The 23,979-nt window shown below is 41.0% G+C and overlaps 3 protein-coding genes and 1 long non-coding RNA gene across 4 annotated transcripts; 1 reads left to right on the top strand and 3 right to left on the bottom strand.

Moving 5' to 3' along the window:
• Positions 1-477: 477 nt before the first annotated feature.
• Positions 478-3,600, bottom strand: LOC141044373 (homeobox-leucine zipper protein PROTODERMAL FACTOR 2). Its single transcript, XM_073535533.2, has one exon. It carries the CDS (start codon positions 3,598-3,600, stop codon positions 1,171-1,173), a length of 2,430 nt encoding a protein of 809 aa, XP_073391634.1. The 3' UTR covers positions 478-1,170.
• Positions 3,601-3,760: 160 nt separating this feature from the next.
• LOC112289396 (uncharacterized) lies at positions 3,761-5,116 on the bottom strand. Its single transcript, XM_090248127.1, has 5 exons — positions 5,097-5,116; positions 4,657-4,926; positions 4,472-4,547; positions 4,031-4,364; positions 3,761-3,912 (listed from the first exon to the last, which is right to left on the bottom strand). Exons 1-5 carry the CDS (start codon positions 5,114-5,116, stop codon positions 3,863-3,865), a joined length of 750 nt encoding a protein of 249 aa, XP_090104253.1. The 3' UTR covers positions 3,761-3,862.
• Positions 5,117-10,863: 5,747 nt separating this feature from the next.
• On the bottom strand, positions 10,864-18,447 carry LOC112289389 (uncharacterized). Its single transcript, XM_024534561.2, has 13 exons — positions 16,876-18,447; positions 15,762-16,265; positions 15,428-15,460; positions 15,137-15,250; positions 14,644-14,793; positions 14,345-14,443; positions 14,116-14,178; positions 13,591-13,746; positions 13,174-13,239; positions 12,804-13,040; positions 12,292-12,567; positions 11,735-11,923; positions 10,864-11,475 (listed from the first exon to the last, which is right to left on the bottom strand). The coding sequence occupies exons 1-13, from the start codon at positions 18,136-18,138 to the stop codon at positions 11,311-11,313; spliced, it is 3,315 nt and encodes a 1,104-aa protein (XP_024390329.1). The 5' UTR covers positions 18,139-18,447; the 3' UTR covers positions 10,864-11,310.
• A 1,548-nt stretch (positions 18,448-19,995) lies between these two features.
• Positions 19,996-20,839, top strand: LOC112281459 (uncharacterized). The gene is made up of 2 exons (XR_016504176.1): positions 19,996-20,129; positions 20,277-20,839. It is a non-coding gene; the product is annotated as an uncharacterized LOC112281459 (long non-coding RNA).
• Positions 20,840-23,979: the final 3,140 nt, after the last annotated feature.

The following is a 23,979-nucleotide window of genomic DNA, read 5'->3' as shown; positions in this document are numbered from 1 at the left end:
AAACAACAACACCCGTGCTCGAGCAAATGCCAGACATAATGGAAACTACGCAGTGCCAGTGCGACATCTGGCAGTCGGCAAATACGAACCCATGATTCATGCACGTCGTCCAAAAGGCAAGAATATCTTTGAGTCCACCACACAGTACCCAAATCCAACTCCTACAAGAACACAAGGTAGGCCCAAAACCATGAAAAACAAAACAGATCACCCAGAAGCTGCTACGGTTCAAAAAATGGAATATCACCAATCACATCAACAAAAGACTTGAACATCAAGAAACCAAAAACCCAAAAAAAAATCACCAAGGAATACCACACCAGAACTTAGCAGCACACACTACCACGACACAAACATGATCATAAATCTCACAAAAATGTACAGCGCACGTGTCGGAAACAACTGCAAAACGATACCACATACACAGTCACGAAATCAGGCCACCAACCAAACAGGACTATCAGACGGCTCCGCAGACAAAGGGAACACGAAGGTTATACAACGTGCAATGATGAGCCGTGTTGTACTCATCACAGGCTTCCAAAATCCGCAAAGCTGTCAAACACAAGATTTGCCCCCGCATCCTTCCACATGCTGGTACAAATCCAACGGGGGACCCCCGGAACTCGGTCAATGCCCGAACCACTACCCTGCCTGCGTGGTGTAGCACATGCACCGCTCTGCTCCCTCCACTGTGCGACCATCCCGCCCCTCCACGGAATCCGCCTCGTACCGCCTGGTGCACTCATCCCACCACGCCACGCAACCAGGGCCATCACTGGTGGTTCGCTCTTGACTCGCTTCCTCTCCCTCCCGATTCTACCTCGTCTCTGTCCCTGTTCGTCCCCCAAATCCCACACCCTGACGTCCCCCCCGTAGCGTCCGCCTCCGTCTCCGTCGTCTTCCTCCGCCACTCTACTCCTCACCTGCTCCTGGTCCTGCTCCTGATCGCCGCCCTTCCCTCCTGAGGAACGCTCAAGACCACGCTCAATGTGAGACGACACACAATCTTGAACGCTCCTCAATGCCCACCCTCTTTGCTCCTCCCTGCACCGCCCACCACCGGGACTGAGATCGTCTCAATCCATGTGGTGACCCGGCAGGACCTCCACACCCACGCCCGTAAATTCCACACAAAAATGCTATCCCCCACCCACCCCGCCCCCCTCTCTACGACTCCTCCGCTACCAACGCCGCCCTGATCCGCTGCACCGTGCACGATATCAGATTGTTCACCGTCGCCACCGACTCCAGCGAAAGCCGCGCCGAAGGCACGCTGCTCACCAGAATCTGGAACGCCACCGTCACCAGCGACCCCCGCCCTGCTCCCCGCCCGCTCTCCGCCCCCTGCCCCGCCTGCTCCCCTCCGCACCCCGACCTCTCCCCGCCCCCCGGCCCGTCCGGCAGGATAGCGAACCCCGACGGCAGCAGCGCCACGTACGCCGGGTCGCCCCCCTGCAGCACCAGGTTCATCGCCGGGATGTCCACCGGCGCGTAGATCACCAGGGACCCCGACACGTCCGTGCAGCTCTCCTGCAGGATTAGCATGTTGCTGTTGTTCGCGTTCATCGCGTTCACCTTCAGCAGCGACACGCTGTTCCCCGGATCCCGCCCCTTCGCGATGTGCGCCATCTCCGTCACCATCCCCCCGTTCGACAGTATGTCCCACTCGCTCCGCAGCCGCTCGTCCCGCAAAAACTCAAACACCCGCGCTGCCGACACCGCCAGCCACATCGACGTCGCAGCGCTCAGCACGATCCCCTGCGGCTCCCCCGGATTGTCCACGCTCTTCCGCGTCATCACCCGCACGTCGTCGTCCCCGCTCCCCGACAGCGTCGTCCACGTGTGCGCCGTCGACGCGCTCACCCCCGCGCAGAAGTTACTCGTCATCCTCTGCGCCAGCTTCAGCATGCTCCGCCGCCCGCTCGCGCTCGGCACTCCGCCCAGGTCCCGCGGCGCGATGTTGCTAGCCAGCAGGCTCGCCACCCTCTCGCATTGCCTCTCCAACGTCGCCACCCACCGCTGCGCTCCGAATGCCATCCCTGATCCCACCAGCTCCTTGTACATCCGATGCACCGCACGGTCGTCGTACTCCGCGTGCTCCACGCACGTCACCCTCGCGTACCCGTTCGGCGTGTCCTGGATCAACACCCCCGAAGGCCGCCGCCGACACCTCATCAGCGACGGCGGCGGATTGTCCCGCAGCGACTCCACCGACACATCCACCACCCCCCACACCCCCTCCGCATGCTGCTTGCAGTACCGCAGGAAGTACACCTCCCGCGTCGGCACCAGCGGCGACAGCACCTGCAGCTCCGCGTACATCAGCTGCAGCGCGCCGTTCCGATTCCCCGCCACCCCCGTCGACAGCACCTCCACCGTCACCGCCCGCGACACCACGCACGGGAACATCTCCGCCCACTGCGACGCGTCCAGCAGCGTCTCCACCAGGTTCACCCCGTTCATCATAACCAGCGCAGTTTCGCGGCTCGCCTCCGTCCTCAGCCCCGCCGGTTTCATCCCCATCCCCATCCCCACTACGCGCGGAAACTGCCGCACATACTCCTCGTAGTTCAGCTCCTCCCTCCCCCCGCCTCCCGCCCGCACCCACAGCGGCTCCTCCGCCTGCACCATTCGCACCAGCTCCTCCATCGCCGCCACCGCCAGCTCCACCACCATCGGCTTCTCCGCCTCCGTCAACCCCCCGGGTCTCGTCGCCACCTCCGCCACGCTCGGCCCCTGAACCATGTCCGCGTTCCCACCCGCCGACCCCGCTTGCACCCCACTCAACCAGCCCCCCACCTGCAGCTCCAAGCTCGAGCTCCCCACCCCCACGGGACCCATCCCCGCGATCGGCCGCCCCAGGTACTTCGCCGCCAGCGCCGACACTCGGTCCAGCTCCTCCTTCAGCCGCACATTCTCCACCCGCAGCTGCTGCTCGTCTAACGACATCTCCCCTACCGTCGCCGGCACGCTGCAATGCGGGCACTGCGTCTTCCTCAGAGCCTCCCGCATGATCACGTTCTCCGCGCGCACCTTCTCGTTCTCCGCTCGCAGCAAGGAATTCTCCGCGCGCTCCGTCTGCGCCTTCATCTGCGTCCGCCGGTTCTGGAACCAGAACTTCACCTGCCGCGGCGCCAGCCCCAGGTCCTTGCTCAGCTGCTGCCGCTGCTTGTCGTCCGGATGCGGACACTCCTTGAATATCATCTCCATCTCCTGAATCTGCCGCGGCGTGTGCCGATGATACCTCTTCTTGCGAGGCGGGTGGTCCGCGTCCTGATCGTCGTCCGAACCCCCCTCCATGTTGTCGCTCCCTGACCGCGACCCGTACTCCTCCTCCTTGTTCTTCTGCTGCTGTTGTTGTTGTTGCTGCTGCTGCTGCTGCAGCTCGCTCTCCGCGCTCTGCCCGATTTCTCGCTGCCTGTCCATGGCCGAGGGCGGCGCCAGGGACAGCGACGGCGACGTGTAATGCTTCGGCGGGGGCCGCGATATCAGAGGGGGGATGGGGCGCGGGGGCGCCATGCCACCCAACTCCGCAAAGCCCCGCCCACCCAGATTGCCGTTCGGAGTCACTTGCACGGTCACGCCGCCCAGCCTCATCAGGCTCTCGCCTTCCCGCCCCTCCTTCCCTTCCCGCCTCGCTCCTATACTCCTACCCTGCCACCATCCTCCGTGCGCCTCGAATGCAGCCTGCCCTTCCAGCTATCCACCTCATCCCAGCTCGCTCGCTCGCCCGCTCGTCGAGCCCCAATGCCGCTCTACACCTGCCCACCTCCCTCCTCGCTCGCCACCACCGATTCCTCAATTGCCCGCACCGATAGCTCCCCTCGCAAATGGTACCCCGCTCGCCTCGCCGTCGCCCTCAACCTCCAGATAAAAATTCCGACCGCACTGCGCCTCCCAATTTGCCTCCTGGGCACACTCCCACCCACACCGTTCCCACTCATTCGCTTCGCGCAAAAATCTCACCCATTGTCACCATCACCTCACACAATCCCAACAACCCCACCGCCATGCCAATGGGGATCACCTGCAAACCGCCGCCCAGCATGTGTGCGCACCAGCACCCGCGTGTCCAGCCACTCCACGAAATGCCGGGCTAGCTTGTACAATCCCGCCCAACCACGAGAGCAAGGGACCTGAGAGAAGAGGGAGGCAATGTCCAGCGGCCACCCAATGCCACTGTCGACCCCTGCCTCCCGCCCTCTCTCCTGCCGTCCGAAGAAAAGGAGGGAGAGAGGAGCAGCAACCCCGTGCTGAATCTCCTCTCTCTCTCGTTCTCTCCCTCTCCGCAAACCTAGACCTACCTCGCCACCTCCACCACCTCGCTTCCTCGACCTATCCCCACCCCCACGCGCGCACCGCTACGATCTTCGCCACCTTCACGCAACCTGCGTCGCCCCCGCTCCGGACTTGATCGCTCACTGATTCACCTCGCCGGCCCACCACTGCAGCCTCCCGGTGCACCCACCAGCACAAGCTCCACAAGTTCCCCAAGCTCACGCTCACACACCTGCCTGCCTCCCGGCACACCGCAGCTGGACACCCTACCCGACGCCACCAACGCACCGATAACTCACACCCCCTCCGCCCTGTCTTCCAGTGTCACTGCAGGGCGTGCACCACCCATGCTATCTTTGTCACCCCGGCCCAAACCCAGACAGAGATGGCGAGCACGGATAGAGCGCATTCAATGCAGCAGCGCTCAGAGAGCCCGCGAACAAACAAAACCAAACACGCACAACTCCACAGCACCTAGTTGGGGTGGGGAGCGTCCGGTTTATCGACGCGCTCCGTTCGCAGATGAATGAAAGTGGAGCCGGGCGAAAGCAGCCTTCGCCACGACATGGGTAGCGCATGTGACAAAAGGCTTGGCTTGGCCTCGACTCCCCCCCCCCCCCTTGCACGCTTCCCCAGTGTCCGCACCTGCTCCACCACGAGGAGTCCGATTTGGAGCAGGGTCGACTGAGTTTCACAGTGGGTGTGAGACCATGCAGGCGAAGGAGTCAGCGCTGAGGAAACCTTTTGGGAGCATTTATAGAACATGAGTGAGGGGTAGATGGTGGATTGAAGGAGGCAGCACCCAGAGAACGTACAGGCCATCAGAGTCGTCCATGTTTAATGGGTGGGATTGTTGTGGTGTGCTGGAAGGCCATTGATCCTTGCTTCGGCAGCGGCAGCGGCAGCGCGCAATCCAACGGGAGCGAGTGGGAGAGAGTTGGGTTCACACTGGGTGCTTTGGGTGAATGATTGTCGGCCGAGGGGTTGATGGGGATCATGCTCGAGGAGCACTGCCACGAGGGCCATGCGTGTTGATGCAGGTTGATGTGGTTGTGCAGCAATGCTATGCTATTCTATGCCCATCAGAAGCAAAGATGCGAGGTGGTACTCTTAGACTGAATTTGTGTCCTAGGTGCAGCATGCGCGAAGTGGTATTTATGATGTTTTTATCGTCGTGAAGTGGTTGAACTCTGTTTGCAGAAGTCGTTGTAAATTGAATGAGGAGAGGTAGGATAGAGTCATTAGTTTGAAATTAAATTTGAGGATTTGAACAGTCGTTGAGGATGAGCTGCAGAATCCCTGGGAGTGGCGGTTTGTGGTGTGACTGTCTCTAGGTTTGAGAGTCCTGACAAGCAGGTTCTGTGTATATGTGACCTTGTCATGTTTTATAACCCTTCTTTTTGTGTAGCTATTTTTGAATTTGGGAAATTTAGCAAGCTATGCACATTGTAGTAGGGGTCTTCAAATTATCTTTTAATTGGTGTTAGTGTTTTAATCTATTTTATTTTTGTATATTCCTCTGTGTGATGTAGCCAACTTAAGAATAAAATTATATTCCAAATTTATAATGGTTTTTTTAATGATATGACCTATTTTTTATTCCATTTGTTGTGTTTTAAATTTTTATGTTTTTCTTTTAATAAATAAAGTCAATAATATTTGGTATCTATTTTTAACTTCATTCAATATTTTTTATATAAACGGTTATTTAGAAAATTAAAAATATCAACAATTAGCTTTTATATTCAAATAAAAATTCAATGATATAAAAATGACAAATGATTGTTAAATAATTGTACTATTTGGAGAACTAAGAGTTGCCATTCTAGAAGAAGAAGAAAAAAAAAAAAAAAAAAAAAAAAAAAAAAAGGCATTGGATCCAGATTTTGAGTATTTATCAATCAAATACAAATTTTTCTTCACCTCTAATCTTTTAGTTATCCATGTTGTGAACATAAATATAAAAAAAACTCAAAAGATATTACACTCACCTATTATTCAAGTAGATTGAAAATAAAGAATAGTGTGATAGATATAAGATAGATTTTAAGTGATATGACTATTACCAAATATAAATAAGTTAGAAAGTTTTGAACCAAGAGTTGAATACAAGAAAGGTATTGATAAGATTGAGAATGGCCTCACTCTTGTCTCTATATATATAAGCTACTAAGAACCTCGTGACTGAAGTAGCAAGTTGGAGGTTGCATCCAATGCAACTCTATTAAATTAAATAACTTGTAAGTCAAGTTTCAATAGGCATGTAGCATATCTAAAAAATTCTATAGATCAAATCCACATTTAAAAAATTATTTAAAGTTTTGTAAACATAGTATTATCCACTTAATGTAATTTTATTTTATTTATTGAAGTAATAAAAATATTTTTTGTAATCCAATCCAAACATCTCATGTATACTTTATTAAAAATTTACTCAATATATTTATTATTTATTTATTTTATTTTTTAAAATAATAAGAATTTATAATAAATGATTTTGATTTTTTAGATTCTTATCTATTTATAGAAATAATAATATAATTTATAAATCAAGAAAATAAAATTAATATTTATGAGAATAAATTAATTTGTTTAAGTATATTCATCACATTGTCAACAACTAGAAAGTGATATCAAGTGAAAAAATGTTGCACTAGTCAATCAATCTTTCTACAAGATACAATATGATGTAAAGAAATTATTACCCAACTTCCTAGATTTTTAAATATTAAGTCAAAGAATTGATTTTGTTGTCAAATAAAATAAATATCTTTTTGAATTTCAATCAAAAATTGAATGATGGTACTTCAACACTTCTATATTTTTTTTCTATATGTACTTCTACTAAGCAAGATATACAATTAGATAAGGAAACTATATAAATTGGAGCTATATACTTCAAAAATTTATAACATAAGAAAAAAATTAATGTCAATAAGAAGGATTGTGTCTATATTATAGAAAACCAAGACATACTAGTGAACATTGTCCTAAAAAGATATATAACCACAAAATAAAGAATTTAGTTCCAAAAATAAAATGATATTTAAAAAAAGTTTTCCTTTTAATATTAAGAACTATACAATTTATAAACATCATGTCTTATCTTGTAAATTCTTTGTTTTTTTTTGTTTGTTTTATTTTTTGTTTTTTTTTTTACTAGAAAATATTTAGGATTTAAATATTATATTTTTTTACCTTTGTTTTCTTAGATTTTTCATCCTTCATTTGTATTTTTGAAAAAAATGTTGCTACTACAAAAACTCAAATCTACTCATGTAAAAGTCATAAATAAACAAATCCTATAGTAGAAGTAGTTGTAAATAGATATGATAATCTATAATTGTTTAATATTATAAATTTTCTTATCAATCTTATTATTATAGCTTTATGTTGGTTATTAAAACAAAATCTTTACTTGAATTGAATATCTTGCAATCTTAAATTTTTTTCTTAACTTATCTATAAAAAAATTAAAACAAAAATATCTTATGTCAAAAAAGTTAAATATCTATTATTTAGAGGTAGAATATTTATATAAGTTGCATAAGAAAGATATCTATTTATTATTTATGCAATATCAAGTTTTTATTTATGTAGAGGTTGTAATAAAATTCTAAAGTAATATAATTAGTATTCAGATATATTTGAAATGAAGAATATTAATATGTTTTCTAAATATTGACCTTACAATTGGACAATTGATCTTCAAAATAGAACTTAACCACCATTTGAATCAATTTAAAAATTGTTGCAAAACAATCCTAAGGCATGTAGATTATTTTAAATTTAATAAAATAATCATTAAAAATTATTATTATTATTTTTTGATATTAAAGATTTTAAATCAACTTATTAAAATTAGAAAATAAAAATATTCTAAAAACATAGAAGAACATAAATAACATGTTTGCCTCATGTTACAAAAATTTAGAGATGCAAGACTATATGGATAGATTGAAAAAGATGTGCTTTACACAACTCAAGTAGAATTTTTAAAATATATCATCGTAAATGATCGTTTGCAAATGGATTATACAAAGATACAAAATATTGTAGGTTGGACAATTTCAAGAACTATATATGATGTCTAATTTTTTTGAAATTTATAAATTTTTGATATTATCATAAAGTCACTTTTATTCTAGTCACAAATTACATGGAAGGCAAGCACCTTGAGTAATTTATATTAACATGTGTTTCAAATTGTAGCTAAGTCTAGTCAAATATGTTTTTGTTATAATTTACATATAATATTACATATTATCTTGAAAAATAACAAGACTTGTTAAATGCCTTATTTGGATGTTTCTATCTTTTATAAAAAGTGAGAGATGCTGTACATAATTAATAAAATAGTATATTTTTATAACCAAAGAAATTGCATGTTTTAGCTACAAAGTTAACAATTTCAATCAATACTATTTTAGATAATGCAATTTTCTTAAGTATGTCAAAAGACACTCATATTTTAGATGTCAAAATCAAAAATTATGATTACAATAGTAAATTTTATTTTAATGAAAAAAATGCATTTTAAAAGATATTTACATATTTAAAAATTAAATTTATGTAATTATCTAAAATTAAATCTTGGATTAATGGACAAACAAAACTTGTGAATTAAGTATTAAAACAATATTTTTAATATACTATCATTTATAACTAAGTCAATTTGGCAACTCTCTTGCTATTAGCAATTTTTTTATGGAACAATATGGTACATTCTTCTATTTTAAAAATATCATTTTTTTTCCAATTATTTTGATATCTATGATCATATAATTTTTACTTTTAAAAAATAAAAAAGATAGTAAATACAAGACAATAAGATACAAGACAATAAGATAGTATGAATATTGATTATTTAAAACTAAGTTGGATAAAAAAAAACATCTAATTGAAAAGGCCTCCTTACATTCAAACCTTCACTAGATTTATTACACTATTTGGTGAAGAATTGGTGAAGAAGCCAATTGTATAGTGTGATTTGACTCATATAAAATTAAACCAATATTTTGAGACAATAAAACCTATTTGTTGCAAATTTAGATGGTATACCTTATTTTAATAGAGTAGTTTTCAACAAATCAAAAAAGATGTAAGTGGATGGAAAAATGATTGTCTAAATTTAATACTTTTAGAGGTAAATCCAACTTTAGTGCAAGAATAGATGTCACTTGTCAAATTGTGTGATTAATTTTTACTTAATATATTTTTGTAGATAGCTAGGATAAAAATCTATACTAGAAGCAAAACCAAAAACTGATAGGATAAAAGATAAAAATTCAAATTGGCATAGGCACAAAAATTAATAGGATACAGAAGTCAATTGTGTTTTTAGTCTTTCTTTCAGTATATAAATGTTAATATAAATCTAGTATTAAAGTTAAATTAATAGAATGAGAAGGATAAAATGGTCATAGCTCTGTGGGTTGTGAGATATAAAAATAAAATCAAATATTCTTTTATAATGTGAAATTTAATATATTGGTTTTGTTTAAATCATGTTTTGAATGAAAAGGAATGAGAGCCAAGGTATTAATAAATAAATATTGGTAATGTTTTATATGCTTTTCCTTCTATACTTCTATATAACTTGTACTTTGACACTTCCAATATTAAAGATTTTCACAAATATTGCAGAAGTATTATAGCTTTTAGAAAATTTTGATTATTTTATTTTATTTTTAAAAGAAAGAAAGAAATATAAATATATATAATTTAAATATAATTCATATATAATTATGCTTTTCTTTAAGAAGTTAATATATAAATTTATCTACTTAGAGAAATACTATTAATATACAAATAAATAAGTTAGATAGAACTTCAACTATAAAATAAATAAACAAGTTAAAATTATTGTTTTTTTAAACATATCTAAGATTAACTCAACTTCTTTAATTTAAATTTTTTAGATTTTTCATTTCAGTCATTACAAATTATCAAACCTTATGATTTTAACTTTTAAAATCTTACAATGGTTGTCTTGTGTAAAACGTGACAATCGAAATTTAACAAAATAATACAACAAATAGAATTAGAAGAGGAGAAGCTGTCATAGAAAAGATAGTTGAAGAATGTTACACATTAAATATACGTGATTTGCATGAAATGACTAAAGGGCTCAAAATAATAAAATTAGTGGTCCAAGTACAGTTTTACATTTTTGAATAAAAATGACTACTCCTAGAACCTTGTACTTTTGAATAACAAGTCCTAATGATTTCATTAGCAAGAAAGGTATCCATCTACACGACAGTTGAACCACTGAAATACAAGGTTTAGATTTGAGAACTACAGTTGGAGGAGAAATCTGATTGTGCATTTACCAAGAAACATCATAAAGATATTACGGAGTTAGAATGGTGGTTAGCTGGAGGTGATTTGAGTGTCTCCCATACCTCCCAGTTACGGGCAATAGCTACTTGTAAAATTGCACTTTGCATTCATCTGATTCCGAGGCAGATGGACATCGAATTGAATTTGAAAGACATAGTGACTCCCAGGAAAATATTACATTTCGTTAGTTACGAAGGAGGATACAAGGATACTGACTAAATCCAATGCAGCAGGCGCTTGATGAACAAATCAATATTTTCTTCAAATATGCCAAAGGCATAAGAAATGAGGGACCCCACTCAGTGTAACAAGGCCATCTAAAATAAACTACCTGGATAGATCTAGCTCAATGAAGCCAGAGGAAATGATCGAGCACGGCACTCAATGCTACCCCATTCTAAAAAGCGGGTATCCTCCATAAACTAGAGTGTTTAGATCCGAACTACAACCCACTTGATTCGTTATCCTAAGCTGACAGAACTGGTTTCCTGCTATGGAATATGTCACGATGTGGACAGACCACTACGTCGAATTGCATGATATCATCATTTACATCTCGGAAAAACTACATCAAGTAATGAAGCTGTAAAGATGGTACAAGATGAGGTGGTCCCCCATACTGGAGGGTGGGTTATCTTACCACCTCATGATTAAGAACCTTAGATAGAAGATTGTTTCAAACATCTACTGATTGTGAAGTGTTAGAGTGTTAACAGCAGCATTAACAGTAACTGAGGCATCTTCTAAGGTCCTCTTTTTCGCCACCAATTTAAATGCCATGATTTTGTCGCCAACTTGCCATTCATTGAAGTCGAGGGCACCAACTCCGCACTCTAAACCGGCAGGTACCTGCAACAGGACGATGTTTCTGTGACGACTGACGGCGTAGATGCAGTAACGACCGACCAAACAAAACTAGTAGAATTTACAGTTACATCGGTATATTCACTAGAAGTTTTTATACAGTTAAACTCATAAAACCATTACAATGCAAAAATTTTGAACATAAATCTTTTCTGACATTACCATGCAAACAATGGCACACGAGAACTCAAAGATATACACAACAATTAGCTAATTCCGGACAAGTACTAAATTGACTGCTCACCTCCTTGGCGAGCTCCTTTACTCGTCTTAACGAATTAATAGAACCAACGTGCACAGAGTTGTTCCCCCGCATGACACGAATTCCAGAGCCCTTCACCAGTTTGCCTTCAGTTACCATACAACCAGCTGCTTTGCCACTTCCAGCCCCAAAGACGGCTCTTACTTCAGCTTCACCAATTGGCAATTCCTCCTGAAAATTCAGGTCACGCAAAAGTGAGCATGATTTACAAATGGGGGAAACAAACTAGTATACTTTTGCATCCCAACATTCCCAAAAGTCTTTATCGATTCAGAAACAAGTTTTCTCATTTAAAATCTACTCAGATTTATGTCCAGTTCATCCCCTAGCAACACCATGATGATCAATGTTCAATGTTATGATCAACCACACGTTTATAACCGAAAACAAGTTGTGAAAAACTGCAGTAATATTCACAATATGCAACGAAAATGACTCAGGAAAGGGCTAATTTTGACAGTCTCCGCACAGAGCATGTACTTCATGTGAACATATAGGGACTTGATTCGTATCAATCACAAAAGACATCACGTCCTTACCTCCACATCTTCCAACAGCCCCTCCATGGCTTTGCGAATGTCATCTACAAGGTCATATATGACGCGATACAATCGTATCTCAACTCCTTCAGCGTCTGCCTGTGTTTTTACACTTGGCTGTACACCAACATTGAATCCGATCACAACAGCACCACTTGCAACTGCCAACTCCACATCGCTGGCACTGATCTCACCGGTTGACTGCAGCAAGAAGCGCAAGGCAACTGTGTCCTGAGGTAATTGTTGAAGCACTTCCCTAATTGCTTCAACGGACCCCTGCAAACCAAATGTTACCAATTAGATAGCTTCAGAACGAAACTGCAAATTCTACTTCATTGGTTTACTCAACTTTTAGCAAGCATTAGTTCAGCAAATTAGAAAGATTCAGCTTAATGTATTCAACAAGAGTCGAAATGTGCACACATGCTTCTGTAGAACGTTCGTTACACAGCACATCCCATGTATGTACCTATGTCTACGGGAAAAGATGCAGCTGTGAAGTTCGAGAATACCTGGGCGTCAACTTTCAAAACCACATTAAGCTGGTGTCTTTCCACTCCTGTTTCCGCACTGGCTGCAACAGCATTAGCAAACGAGTGAAGTGTGACCTTGCCTTCTCCAGCCTGAGCTGCAAGCCTACTTTGACGCATAACTTCAGCATGCTCTTGTGCCTTGCTTCTTGCAACATCCAGAGAATCAAAAATTTCGAACTCGTCACCAGCCACCGGTACTTCGTTTAGACCCAAAATCTGCAAAAAAACAGTCGTAGTCTGTTGTCTATCAAGCAGCACACATCTTTCACATGTAACATCAGCATACTATCAACAGTGAAATGCATTCACTAATTCTGATACATGGACTCAAAGGAACAAAGCAAATCACCTGAACAGCTGCTGAAGGCCTTGCTTCATCCACCCGGGCGCCGGTATGATCCATCAAAGCACGAACCTGCAGTGATTAAAACCAGGTTGATTCAACTACACGAGACTGAAAATAGAAACAAACCAATCCTAAAGCAAATCCTAAACTCAAAACTCAGCAGGGAATTTAAAATAACATTTCAGTGCTGACAATGTTATCACGTCTAATATTATCTACAAACAATGCATTACTATATCTCCAAACGGTACTGGCGTACTGCAAAAAGCACTTCCAACATATAATGGATTCCATCCATCTTTATATTCCCTTTAAAACTCGATTGACGTTATAAATGTCAGAGCGCTTCAACTAAGAGAAATGTCTTCGCAAACAAAATTTGTAATTGATATTGACATGCAAGAATTGGGCGCAGAGTACCTTTCCATAAGTCTCTCCACAAAGCACAATATCACCCTTCCGGAGAGTACCATTTTGAACGAGCAATGTAGCGAGCGGCCCTCTGGCTTTGTCCAAACTTGCTTCAATGACAGTTCCTTTAGCCGTTCTTTCGGGATTGGCACTCAACTCTTGCAGCTGTGTACAATCAATGATGGTAGAAAATTAGAAAAGAGTTGCATAATAAATTCTCCAGTCGGGAGGAAACAAGAAAATAAATTAAATTAAATTAAGCGTTAATGACATGTATGTATACCAGGATATTTATTGCTAACGAATCATTGCCGATGCCATTGAACCAGTAGAGTAGCGATGTCATTGAGATTCCTTGCTTATATTTCAGGTTAAGAAATTACTAATGAAGGTGTACAGATAATTATTACGTCTTCATGTGTAGACAGCTTTAGGAAGTCATCAAATTCACAAACAAGGTCACCTTATTGTAGATCCTAATCCTGCTGTAAGACAACTCAAGCTGTAAGAACAAATTGTAGTGAGATATATTACCTCTGCGACTAAAACAACGTTCTCAAGCAGAGAATCGACCCCTGTTCCTTTTTTCGCACTAACCTGGATATCAACAGCATTTGTTTCAGTAAGATGTAACTTAGATAAACGGCAACATATTTAATTTCTGACATCTGTGAAATGCTATATTCTTAAGATTCCCAAAAGATATATGAAGCCCAAAAATCAGGAATGCTTTTGAGATCATTTCGACATATAAAAAACTTACTTTCACCATGGGAATATCACCTCCCCACTCTTCGGGCATCAGACCATGAGAAGAGAGCTCCTGCATCACAACGTCTGCATTTGCTCCATCTTTGTCAATCTGATGCACACAACGATAGTAATGGGTGAGCCTCACTCGGTCACTTAAGATGAAAAATCATGTACAAACTCAAATTTGGCAGAGGAATGCTAAACTATCTATTTTTGACATGGTGCTCGAAGCCAGAAGATCTTTGAATAAGATCACTAAAGGCAAGAGTATTATAAATACAAATACATGTGTATATACAGAAGACGAACCTTATTGATAGCTATAACTATTGGCACATCCGCTGCTTTTGCATGGGCGATGGCCTCAAGTGTTTGCGGCCTCACTCCATCGTCGGCAGCCACAACCACGACGGCAATATCGGTGACTCGAGCCCCACGAGCTCTCATAGCACTAAATGCCTAACAAAGAGAGAAGTAAATTGTTCAGAATTCTGAAGACAGCGTCTTGTGATAAAAATATTCAGTTTCATTCTGAAAAATGATACATCATTTGATTTCGCAAACCTAAAAATATCGATAACAGTGAACTGAAGCATTCCACTATAAATTATACATGCAAATCGAATTTCAATTGTGACAAAAGAAGCCAATGAACTGCAAGCACAAATAGAAAATTCAGAGTTTCCACAAAGAATAGCTCCAAAACCGAGCAAGAACTTTGTTAAATTTTATATTGTTTTGAATTTAATAATGTTATCGAAGACCAAAAGTCACGAAACACTATCCCCTGTGAATGTCTTACCTCGTGACCTGGAGTGTCGAGGAAGACACATGGGTGTACTTCACCTTCGACCGTCACATCAACGGAATAAGCTCCAATGCCTTGGGTGATGCCCCCTGCTTCTCCAGCAGCAACCTGGTAAACCATCATATTCTCAGAGAATAGCTTCATGCAACTGAACCAGTTCTTACCTATTCACTTCCTCTTTCACCTACCGAAAAATATTCAGAAGCTTGCACCGCACATACAGATATGTATATTTTCAAGTGTATGTTTCAAAAGTATATTTACAGTATCAGAGTACGAAATTACCTTTGTTTTTCGGATGAAGTCGAGCAACGAAGTCTGCGGTAGTGCACACAGAACCAACACTGAATTCGTTAGTCATTGCGATACATCAAGAGCTTCCAACAAGGAGAAACTGGGCAGAGGGAAATAAAACTATAGCACACTTCTATTTTCAATAACATGAAACTTCACTACAGTATATCGTAAATAAACTAGACAGTACACGCAAACCCCACTTCATATCAACAAGAAAATGCAAATGGCTACTACTAAATCGAAGAAGTTGATAAAACAAATCCCCCTCGAACTTCAACTGGCTTCAGACACCAAGTATAGCTCAAGCATGGAACATATTTACCTTGCCATGATCGACATGACCCATGATTGTCACAACCGGAGGCCGAGACTCAAGGTGTTCTAAATCCTCATCATCAATGAAAGTATTTGATTTTTTCGCCAAATCTTCCACCCTAATTGTTCCAGCCTCTACGACCTCCACTTCAAACTCCTTGCAGACTAACTTCACTGTATCCTCATCAAGAGTTTGATTCACTGTGATGGCAATGCCCTTCATAAACAGAACCTTGACAATTTCACTGTCATTCAAAGCAAGTGCTGCTGCCAAATCTTGACACGACATACCCTCCGGCCCAACTTCCAAAATTTCGGCCTTCACAGGTGCTGCAGCCCGCGCAGCTTCCATTTTGATGGCTTTCCGGCTGGCCTTAGTCATCTTTTTGCCACCCCGACGAGCCTTAGCTCCCATCATATCACCATCCAAGGAGTCTTGCTTACGAGCAACTCTTCTTTTCGCACCATCTGAAACATTGCTAGCTGCTTTCTTGCGCCAGTCTTCTTTGCCCTATAGATTAAATAAATCAAGAAACCATCGTCATTTAGTCATTCATTATACTCCTCACAAGATCATGTGTGAGTTGCGAAGGTCTTTTTCGGATGAGAATACGCTTCATACGAGGGACAATTTCTGCTTGACCTGATTCTCTAATCTGAGTCAATGTAGCAGGAAATGAACGAGAAGCTCATACTCTACCACTGACTGAAATGTAATAAAACTTGTTTGATTAATATTGATTCATTGGAAATTCATTAACAAGAATTGAGGTTGGACAAATAATTCGTGTACCAGTTCAATGTTCAACATTCTCCAGACATCGGCCCAGACGGATTCGTTAAAAATGTAAGACCTAAGCCCAATAACCTAAAACCTTTTATGCCCCAAACATCATACACTCGCATGTACACATCCACACATTTTTCTTCACCATAGAGTTCAAGGGATAGCGCAACATATCCTGATTGGTGCTTAAGGCCATGAGTTTCTTCCCTAAAAACGCAATTTTTTTGTCCTACTGTTATTCGGAGCACCCATAGACAGGAGTAGTAGAAACCATCAAATTTCTTACTAAAGAAAACATCAAAATTGAGCGAGCATTACAAATCTCAGTGCTTACCTTGATCGCTGGCTTCGAAAAGGGTTTTGGCGGGCCAGAAGGTCCAATGTTGGCGGGTGGGGATGTAGAGACTCTAGAAGATTGCCCCCGAGGCGCAGCTCCAACGTCCTTCAGTATCGGTCCTCTTGAACCTACATCCTTCAGGATAGGGCCCTTCCGGGGAGCAGCTGAAGCGTCTCTCAGCGCAGGTCCTGATGCTCCCACATCCTTCAAGACGGGACCTCTCTGAGAAGCAGCTGGAGGAGGTCTGACAGTAGGTTTCGCTAAAGTGTTCAATTGTACGCGAGGTCGTTGGGTTTTTGGAATTTCAGAATCCATAGATATTGAGGTCTCTTGCTCTTCATCTTTATTTGCCGATTCTGTTCGCCTCTCTGGTGCAGCTGCTGCTGCCGCTGCTGCTGCATCTCTCTCCCTCTCGGACTTCGTCCTTATTTTATCTCCAGCTCTCCATGCACCTGGTTGCGTGGTCACCGGTCGGGCTCGAACCGGCCCTCTACCACCTGCACCAGCACTAGTCGCAGGACGAGCCTCGTTCGAACCTAGTTTCTCCACGTTCTCTAAAATTTGACCCAGAGACGGAATTTCACCCTCTTGAGATTGCTGTGGCCTTGCTGGACTACTCCTATTGAGCCGCAACACGGGCCTGGGAGGAGTCTTCAACGTCATAGAATCATCGTTTCCAGCGCCCAAACCCCCACCCTGCTCATCATTCCTAATTCCATTCGGACGTGAAGCAGGACTTGGAGGAGGCTTCAGCGGTGGAATCGCTTGCTCGGATCGCGAAATTCCGTTCGGGCGCACCACAGGCTTGGGAGCAGGCTTCAGTGAGGGAGGTTTCAACCCAATTGATTCATTCTCCGGAGACTGCAATGTCGTCACAGACTGACTGCTTTCACGATCTTCATTATCCACTCCACTATCGTAAGCTTTCACCGAAACAGCCGACTCCGTGGACACCGAAACCGCAGAGGTAAGGTGCCTTGAGGCCAACAAAAATCGTCTAACCTTAGCTCCCACTAATGCAGACGACGAGGAGCCACGCAACCCCCTAGCAGCCACCAAATTCCGCCTCACTAGCAAACTCCTGCACACCACCCTCCCACACCCATACATTACACACGGGGGCGCATGCACTGAACCCTCCCTCCGCAACAAACCAGCTCGCAACACTCCTCTCGCACTTCCGCTACCAATCCCCAAAACTTGGCTGACACCCATGGACACCATAGCTGGGGCAGGGGCTGTGGCTGCCGGTGCCGCCATCTCCCTCTTCTCCTTCAAAGAAATTCACACATGAGCCCACCCAACTATGTCTATCAAACTCTTCTCTCTCAGGAACCTATTCCGGATTCAAATCTCTCTCACTCTCACTCTCTCTATCCCTCCCTCTCTCTCTTTCTATCTCTCTCTGGATACCGTCCCTGGAGGTGGTGTTGAGATGGCCTACTACTGACCACGCTCGAGGAGAGAGAAAGGGTTTAGAATCCTGGTTGCGGGAAAGGAAAAAGGTGAGGAGGAGTGCTGTGGTGGAGAGAGATTGTGAAACTGATTGCTACTGGGCTAGTGTTGTTGGCAGCCTGCTATCCTGGAATCGACCTCTCTCCCTCTCCCTCGCGCTCCGTGGATAAGCGATTCTGAATCACACATCCAACCCCCTCTCCACCCCCCATTGCCACCCCCCCCTACTCCCTCTTCCCTTCGTTCCCACTCCATCCCCTCTCTATCGCAGAAGAAGAATTCTCCTCCGCCTTCCTTTTTCCCCTTTCCTTCTTCCTCCTCTTCTCCTTTTCTCCAATGCTTTTATGCCGCTTTTTCCCCAGCAGGCAATGGTCCTCTTTCCTGGTCTTTCCTGCACCGCAATTCCACACTCCTTGTGGCCTTGGTTTCCTCGCCTATCTCTTGTTTGTTGCCTCCAGATGATGTTCATTCCATCCTTTGTTTGAGAAATGTTCCGTCATAGAAACCATTTGTCAACACATGTATGTGTGTATGATTCCATGTTTTTTTCTTCGCTTCCTTTGCGTTTTTTTCCCGTGTGTAAATCCTTTGAAGTAGAGCAATAATGAGTTCCAATTCGTTTAGCTGTGAGAATAGAAAAATATTTCTTTACTTTGTAAATTTAGTTTATAAAAAGGAGTCTATATGTGGAGTGCGTGGATAAGTGCACTGAACTGTGTGTGTAAGCCGAGGTTTTAGGGGTTTGAATATAAACTTATTTAAATATATCAACTTTCAAATCATTGTTTTTACTATACATATATATATAAAAATTGTCTGAATTTATACCTTTTATTTTTATGTTATTAGTTACTTTGATTTGATTGTATTAGCATAAATCTTATTGAGGTAATATAATTTATAATTTATCTATACAATTAACTATGTGTATTTTACTAGTAAAACAAAAAAAAACTAAGAAAGGATTTGACGACTTTAAAGCAATCTTTAGGGTTTGGGCTTAATTCAGATATTTAAGATGCCCATAGGTAGATAGGCCATGAATATATATATATATATATACACACACACACACACATATCTCTGGATAAAATACCCGGTATGTCATACACCGGTTCAAATCCAGATAACCCGTCATTACCACACTTAGATGGACCTCATTCGAGACCTGGTTTGGGCCACACCCAAAGTGGAAGTGTGTGAGTGGAAGTGTGTGAGGGAGGGAGGGACGTGGGGAGTTCGATTCTACACCAAGCGCTGCGACCCCTGCTTGATGCTGGAGTCCTAAGTGCACGGCGAGAGAATTGTTGTTCTACTCCTCAACTCCTGATTTCGCAATTGCAATCCAGGTCACATGGAACGTCTGCAATCTCTCTTCTACTTCGCACAACTGAAAGTGAGCCACTAACGGTAATGCGTTCAAGCGAAATTGTTGACGTAAACCACGTTGAGTACTTCACACAGTGATCCGCGGTCTCAGTACGAGATTGTGCACCGCCAATCCCTAAAACGAGGGGTCCTTTTCGGAAGAGTCTCCATTCTGCCAATGAATATTGGGTCTACATGTAGCTCGATCCGATGAGCAACACTTCGCAGGTTGAGATGATCCATGGGTTTGCTACCCAACGGCCACAGCAAGATGAGCATTCGCGTGAAGGAAACGTTTCGAGGGCATGCACATGCAGGGGGCACCCATTGTGGGGATACGGTTTCTGGGCGTGTTTGATCTGATGAACATACAGGCTCGTCATACATTTGTTCGTCGCCAAAATCAGTTCCCCGATTCTGTTATGTTGGTCAAGCCGACGACAGTGCTTTTTTTTTTTTTTTTCCTTTTTTTTTGGGTTATTTTCTTTGTGATGTCAGGGCGAATGATTTAAGGTCTGCATCGTCATTTTGGTGTGGAGATTTCGTGCAATTTGGGATTAAATGAGTACGTGCAGGTGGTTTCAGGGAGGACGATTGTGCGAGTGAGAGTTGGTTATTAGGGAAGTGACCCGGGGATGGATCAGGATTCCAAGAAAATGTTTTACACGACGAAGATGTCGGCCGAGGATCTCAAGATGTGCAGTCCAGTGGATGCAACGAAGTCGTCAGCAAGTTCGAGGGTCACACAGCACCAGCAAGGAGGTATAAGCTTCAGCAAGGCTGGCCGCTATCCTGCCGCTCTAGCTGGGGCAGCAGTTTTAACCGGTATTGGCACATTCATGTACTACAGGGCTGTAAACGTGCAGGCGATTCCATGTAAAACTAGCCACACATACGATGCAGCCTCGACCAAGGCACCTGCAGACGCCACGCGCTAGCTGCAACGACCTAACTGCTTTGGACATCTCACTGTTTCTTGAACCAGCGAATGCTGTAGCACTGATCTACTGCATGTTCTTTCCTTCTCAATGAGTCCAGGAAGAAGTTTACATTTTGGATGCTGCACGTGACTCAATGAACGATTCAAACTCTACCCACAGAGAATATTATCACAACATTAAGATTCGTGAAAGAAAACCACGTTTCTAAACTTCATCGTTCAGATGCGCCATGGTATAAATAAAAATACATTCAAAAAATGGTTCAGGTCATTTGCGACCCTGGCTCATCGTTGTCACAACTTGTGAAGTCTGTTAAGCTTGTCCTGTGATTTGACAATACGTGTCTCGCGTGACGATCATGAGAGTGGTCGCATGGTCACTTTCAAACGGAACCAGTCCTGCATGTCTGCGAGGTAGAAAGATTGAAACTCGGAGGCAATAGGTAACAAAGAAAAGCAGTTCGCGATGCAAGTGATACAGCCAATCGTAGTAATTCCTCCAGGCTGCAGATCTTCAAAACCTCGACCAAAGCCTAGAGTATGACCCACAAGCAGCTGCGAGGGCAGGGAGAAGGGAATTCGACGGTGCCCAGCTTGTGGAAACCTAGTGACGAAGCCAGGCTTTGCCCTTTTGTAGACAATGGCATTTGTAAACATGTGCATTGCATGCCTGCAATCCTGCCACACACAAGCGCTCTCAGCGTCGATATTCACCTTGCAACGGTGACATGCATCCTCGAATTTCAGGCCATGAAGAAGAAGAACAGAAAAAGAAAAAAAGCAAAAACTAAGCAAATTCGAAACAAAATGACGACGAAAATCCGTCACACTATTCTTCAAGAACTTCACGATTTATTCTTTTGATGGTGGACTAATATACATTAATAGAAGACATGCAATTTTTTTATTTATTATTTTCGTATTTGGTTTATTTTCTGCCTTTTTTTGTTGTTCTTATGTTATTATTATTTTCTCATTTTGTTCTACTCTCATTTTTACAGAGAAAAATTATTTTCTTTTCAGAATAATAAAAGTTCTTACAAGTTGAAATTGAACTTTAATGTTACGGTTTGTGTTGCAATTCCTATAATTCCATATTCCTATAATTCCATATTCCTATAATTCCATAAATTATGTTGCAATTCCTATAATTCCATATTTGTTGTTGTTGTTGTTGTTGTTGTTGTTTTTGTTTGTTTGTTTGTTTTGTTTTGTTTTGTTTTTTTTTTTCTTCGGCTTCTTCTTCTTGATTGTGCTCAATTTTTTTTATTTAACTTGCAAAGGATAAAATCATATTGTACCATAATCTTCCATATTTTACATATTTTATTATTAATGTATTTTTTATAATATAGTTTTATTATATATATATATATATATATGTATGTATATGTTTTTATATATTTTAGAGTTTTAAAATATACATAATATATATCATATTATATTTAAATTAATATATTCAAAACACAATTAAAAATAAAAATATCAAAATTTTATTTAAACCACATATATATATATATATATATATATTTAAAATCCACTATTATTTAAGATCCCAAAAAAATATTTATATTATATTTTGTTGTAATGAAGGTTATATTGTATCAAGGATATGAATAACAAAGAATCGAAAGGTCAACACATTCTTGTGTTACTAAAAAGGAATAAATATTAACTCAATGATGATATAATATTAAAATAGAGTGACTATTTCCAAAAACAAGAAAATTAGAGATTCTTAAGAAAAGTCTAAAGACAACAAAGGTATTGACAAGCATCTACTTTTCCTGCTACATTTATAAGATTCTTTGCTATCTTCCATATACATTCATTAATATCACATTTGAGCCAATATACAAGATGTTCTAATCTATTTTAGTACCACCTTGAATCTAAGACTTCTTTGATCTCAAATTCTTAATAATTATCCACTTTTAAAAAAAGATGTGGCATTTGTCTTCTTCTCAATATATCTATTGTTTTGTATAATTCAAAAAGTGATATGTGGAATATGTGATGGATCTCCATAGACTTCACTACATATAATTGACAAGCAATTAGATTTATTTGTTTAAAAATAAAAAATAGTCTAAGTCTATTATAATCCAACTTATCACAATAGTGACTAGTCTTGATATTATAATAAAGTAACCATATTTTATTACTAATATGGAATTGAGGTTTGTTCTTTGTAATAGGAATTTGCATTGAATTTTTGTTCTTTTCAAGCTTCCTATAATTATGCCTTCTTTGTTGTATGTAGCTCTAGTAAAGAATTTACTAAATATTTTACTATAGGATTATTAAAGTTTGACAAGTCAAAAATATCAAGTTGTGGATGTTAATCATAATTAGCAGAAAAAAGTATTTATTAAGTAGAAGAATATACCATGTTATTATAAGATAACTTTTTCAATGATAAAAAAATTGTCCAATCATCTTGATGGTAATTAATAGTACATCTTAGATACTAATTCATAACTTGATTCTTCTATTCTATTTTTTTATTTTTTATTTATTTTTTTATTAATTTAAAGATAAAAAGCCAAAGATAATTTTATATCTATCTTCATAATTTTAAAAATAATTTTTCTAAATCTCAATACAAATAGGATCTTTTTATTGTATATAATATTCATTAGTAATCTATAATAGCAATAAATATTATTAAAAAAAAATAGTTGTTTTTTATTTGTGATAGATTTTGTATATACTATAAAATATGCCATCTTAGTGACACAATCTACTATTACAAATATAGAATTGTAAGAACTTAAAACTAAAAGATTTGTGATAAAATCTATAGTAATAAAAGACTATAATTGTTCCAATATAGGTACTAATTGAAAAAGTCTATGAGGTCAATATCAAGGAGTTTTTAATCTTAAATAAACATCACATGATTATATAAAGATTTTAATTGCCTTTTACATTTGAAGCTACTGAAAATATTTTGAAATTAATTCCAAGCACTTATTATATTTAAAATGTCATGCAATTAGAAAGTTATGATGATGTTAAAGAGCATATAGTTGTGCTTCACCTTTTGAAATATATGAGCGTCCTTTTAAATAAAATAGATTATTTTTAAATTCAAAATTTAAAATAACATGAGATTTGAATGAATTATTTTAAATATCAAAAAAAAAAAAAGATTTTGGGACTTTTTTAATTTAACTTACTTAAAAAAAATTGAATCAACAATCAATATTGATTTTATTGCTTAAAGATGAAATTATTTTGGCTTTAAGAAAATTATTTGGTGTTAATTAAAAGCTACATTGTCATCTTTTAGTATAAGATAAGAATATTTTAAAAAGTCATCTAACAAAACTTAT

The sequence above is a fragment of the Physcomitrium patens genome, chromosome 1 (genome assembly GCF_059467195.1).
Source record: "Physcomitrium patens ecotype Gransden chromosome 1, ASM5946719v1, whole genome shotgun sequence".
NCBI lineage: Eukaryota > Viridiplantae > Streptophyta > Bryopsida > Funariales > Funariaceae > Physcomitrium > Physcomitrium patens.
Note: the sequence above shows the minus strand (reverse complement) of the source record. Positions and strands in the feature narration are given on the sequence as shown.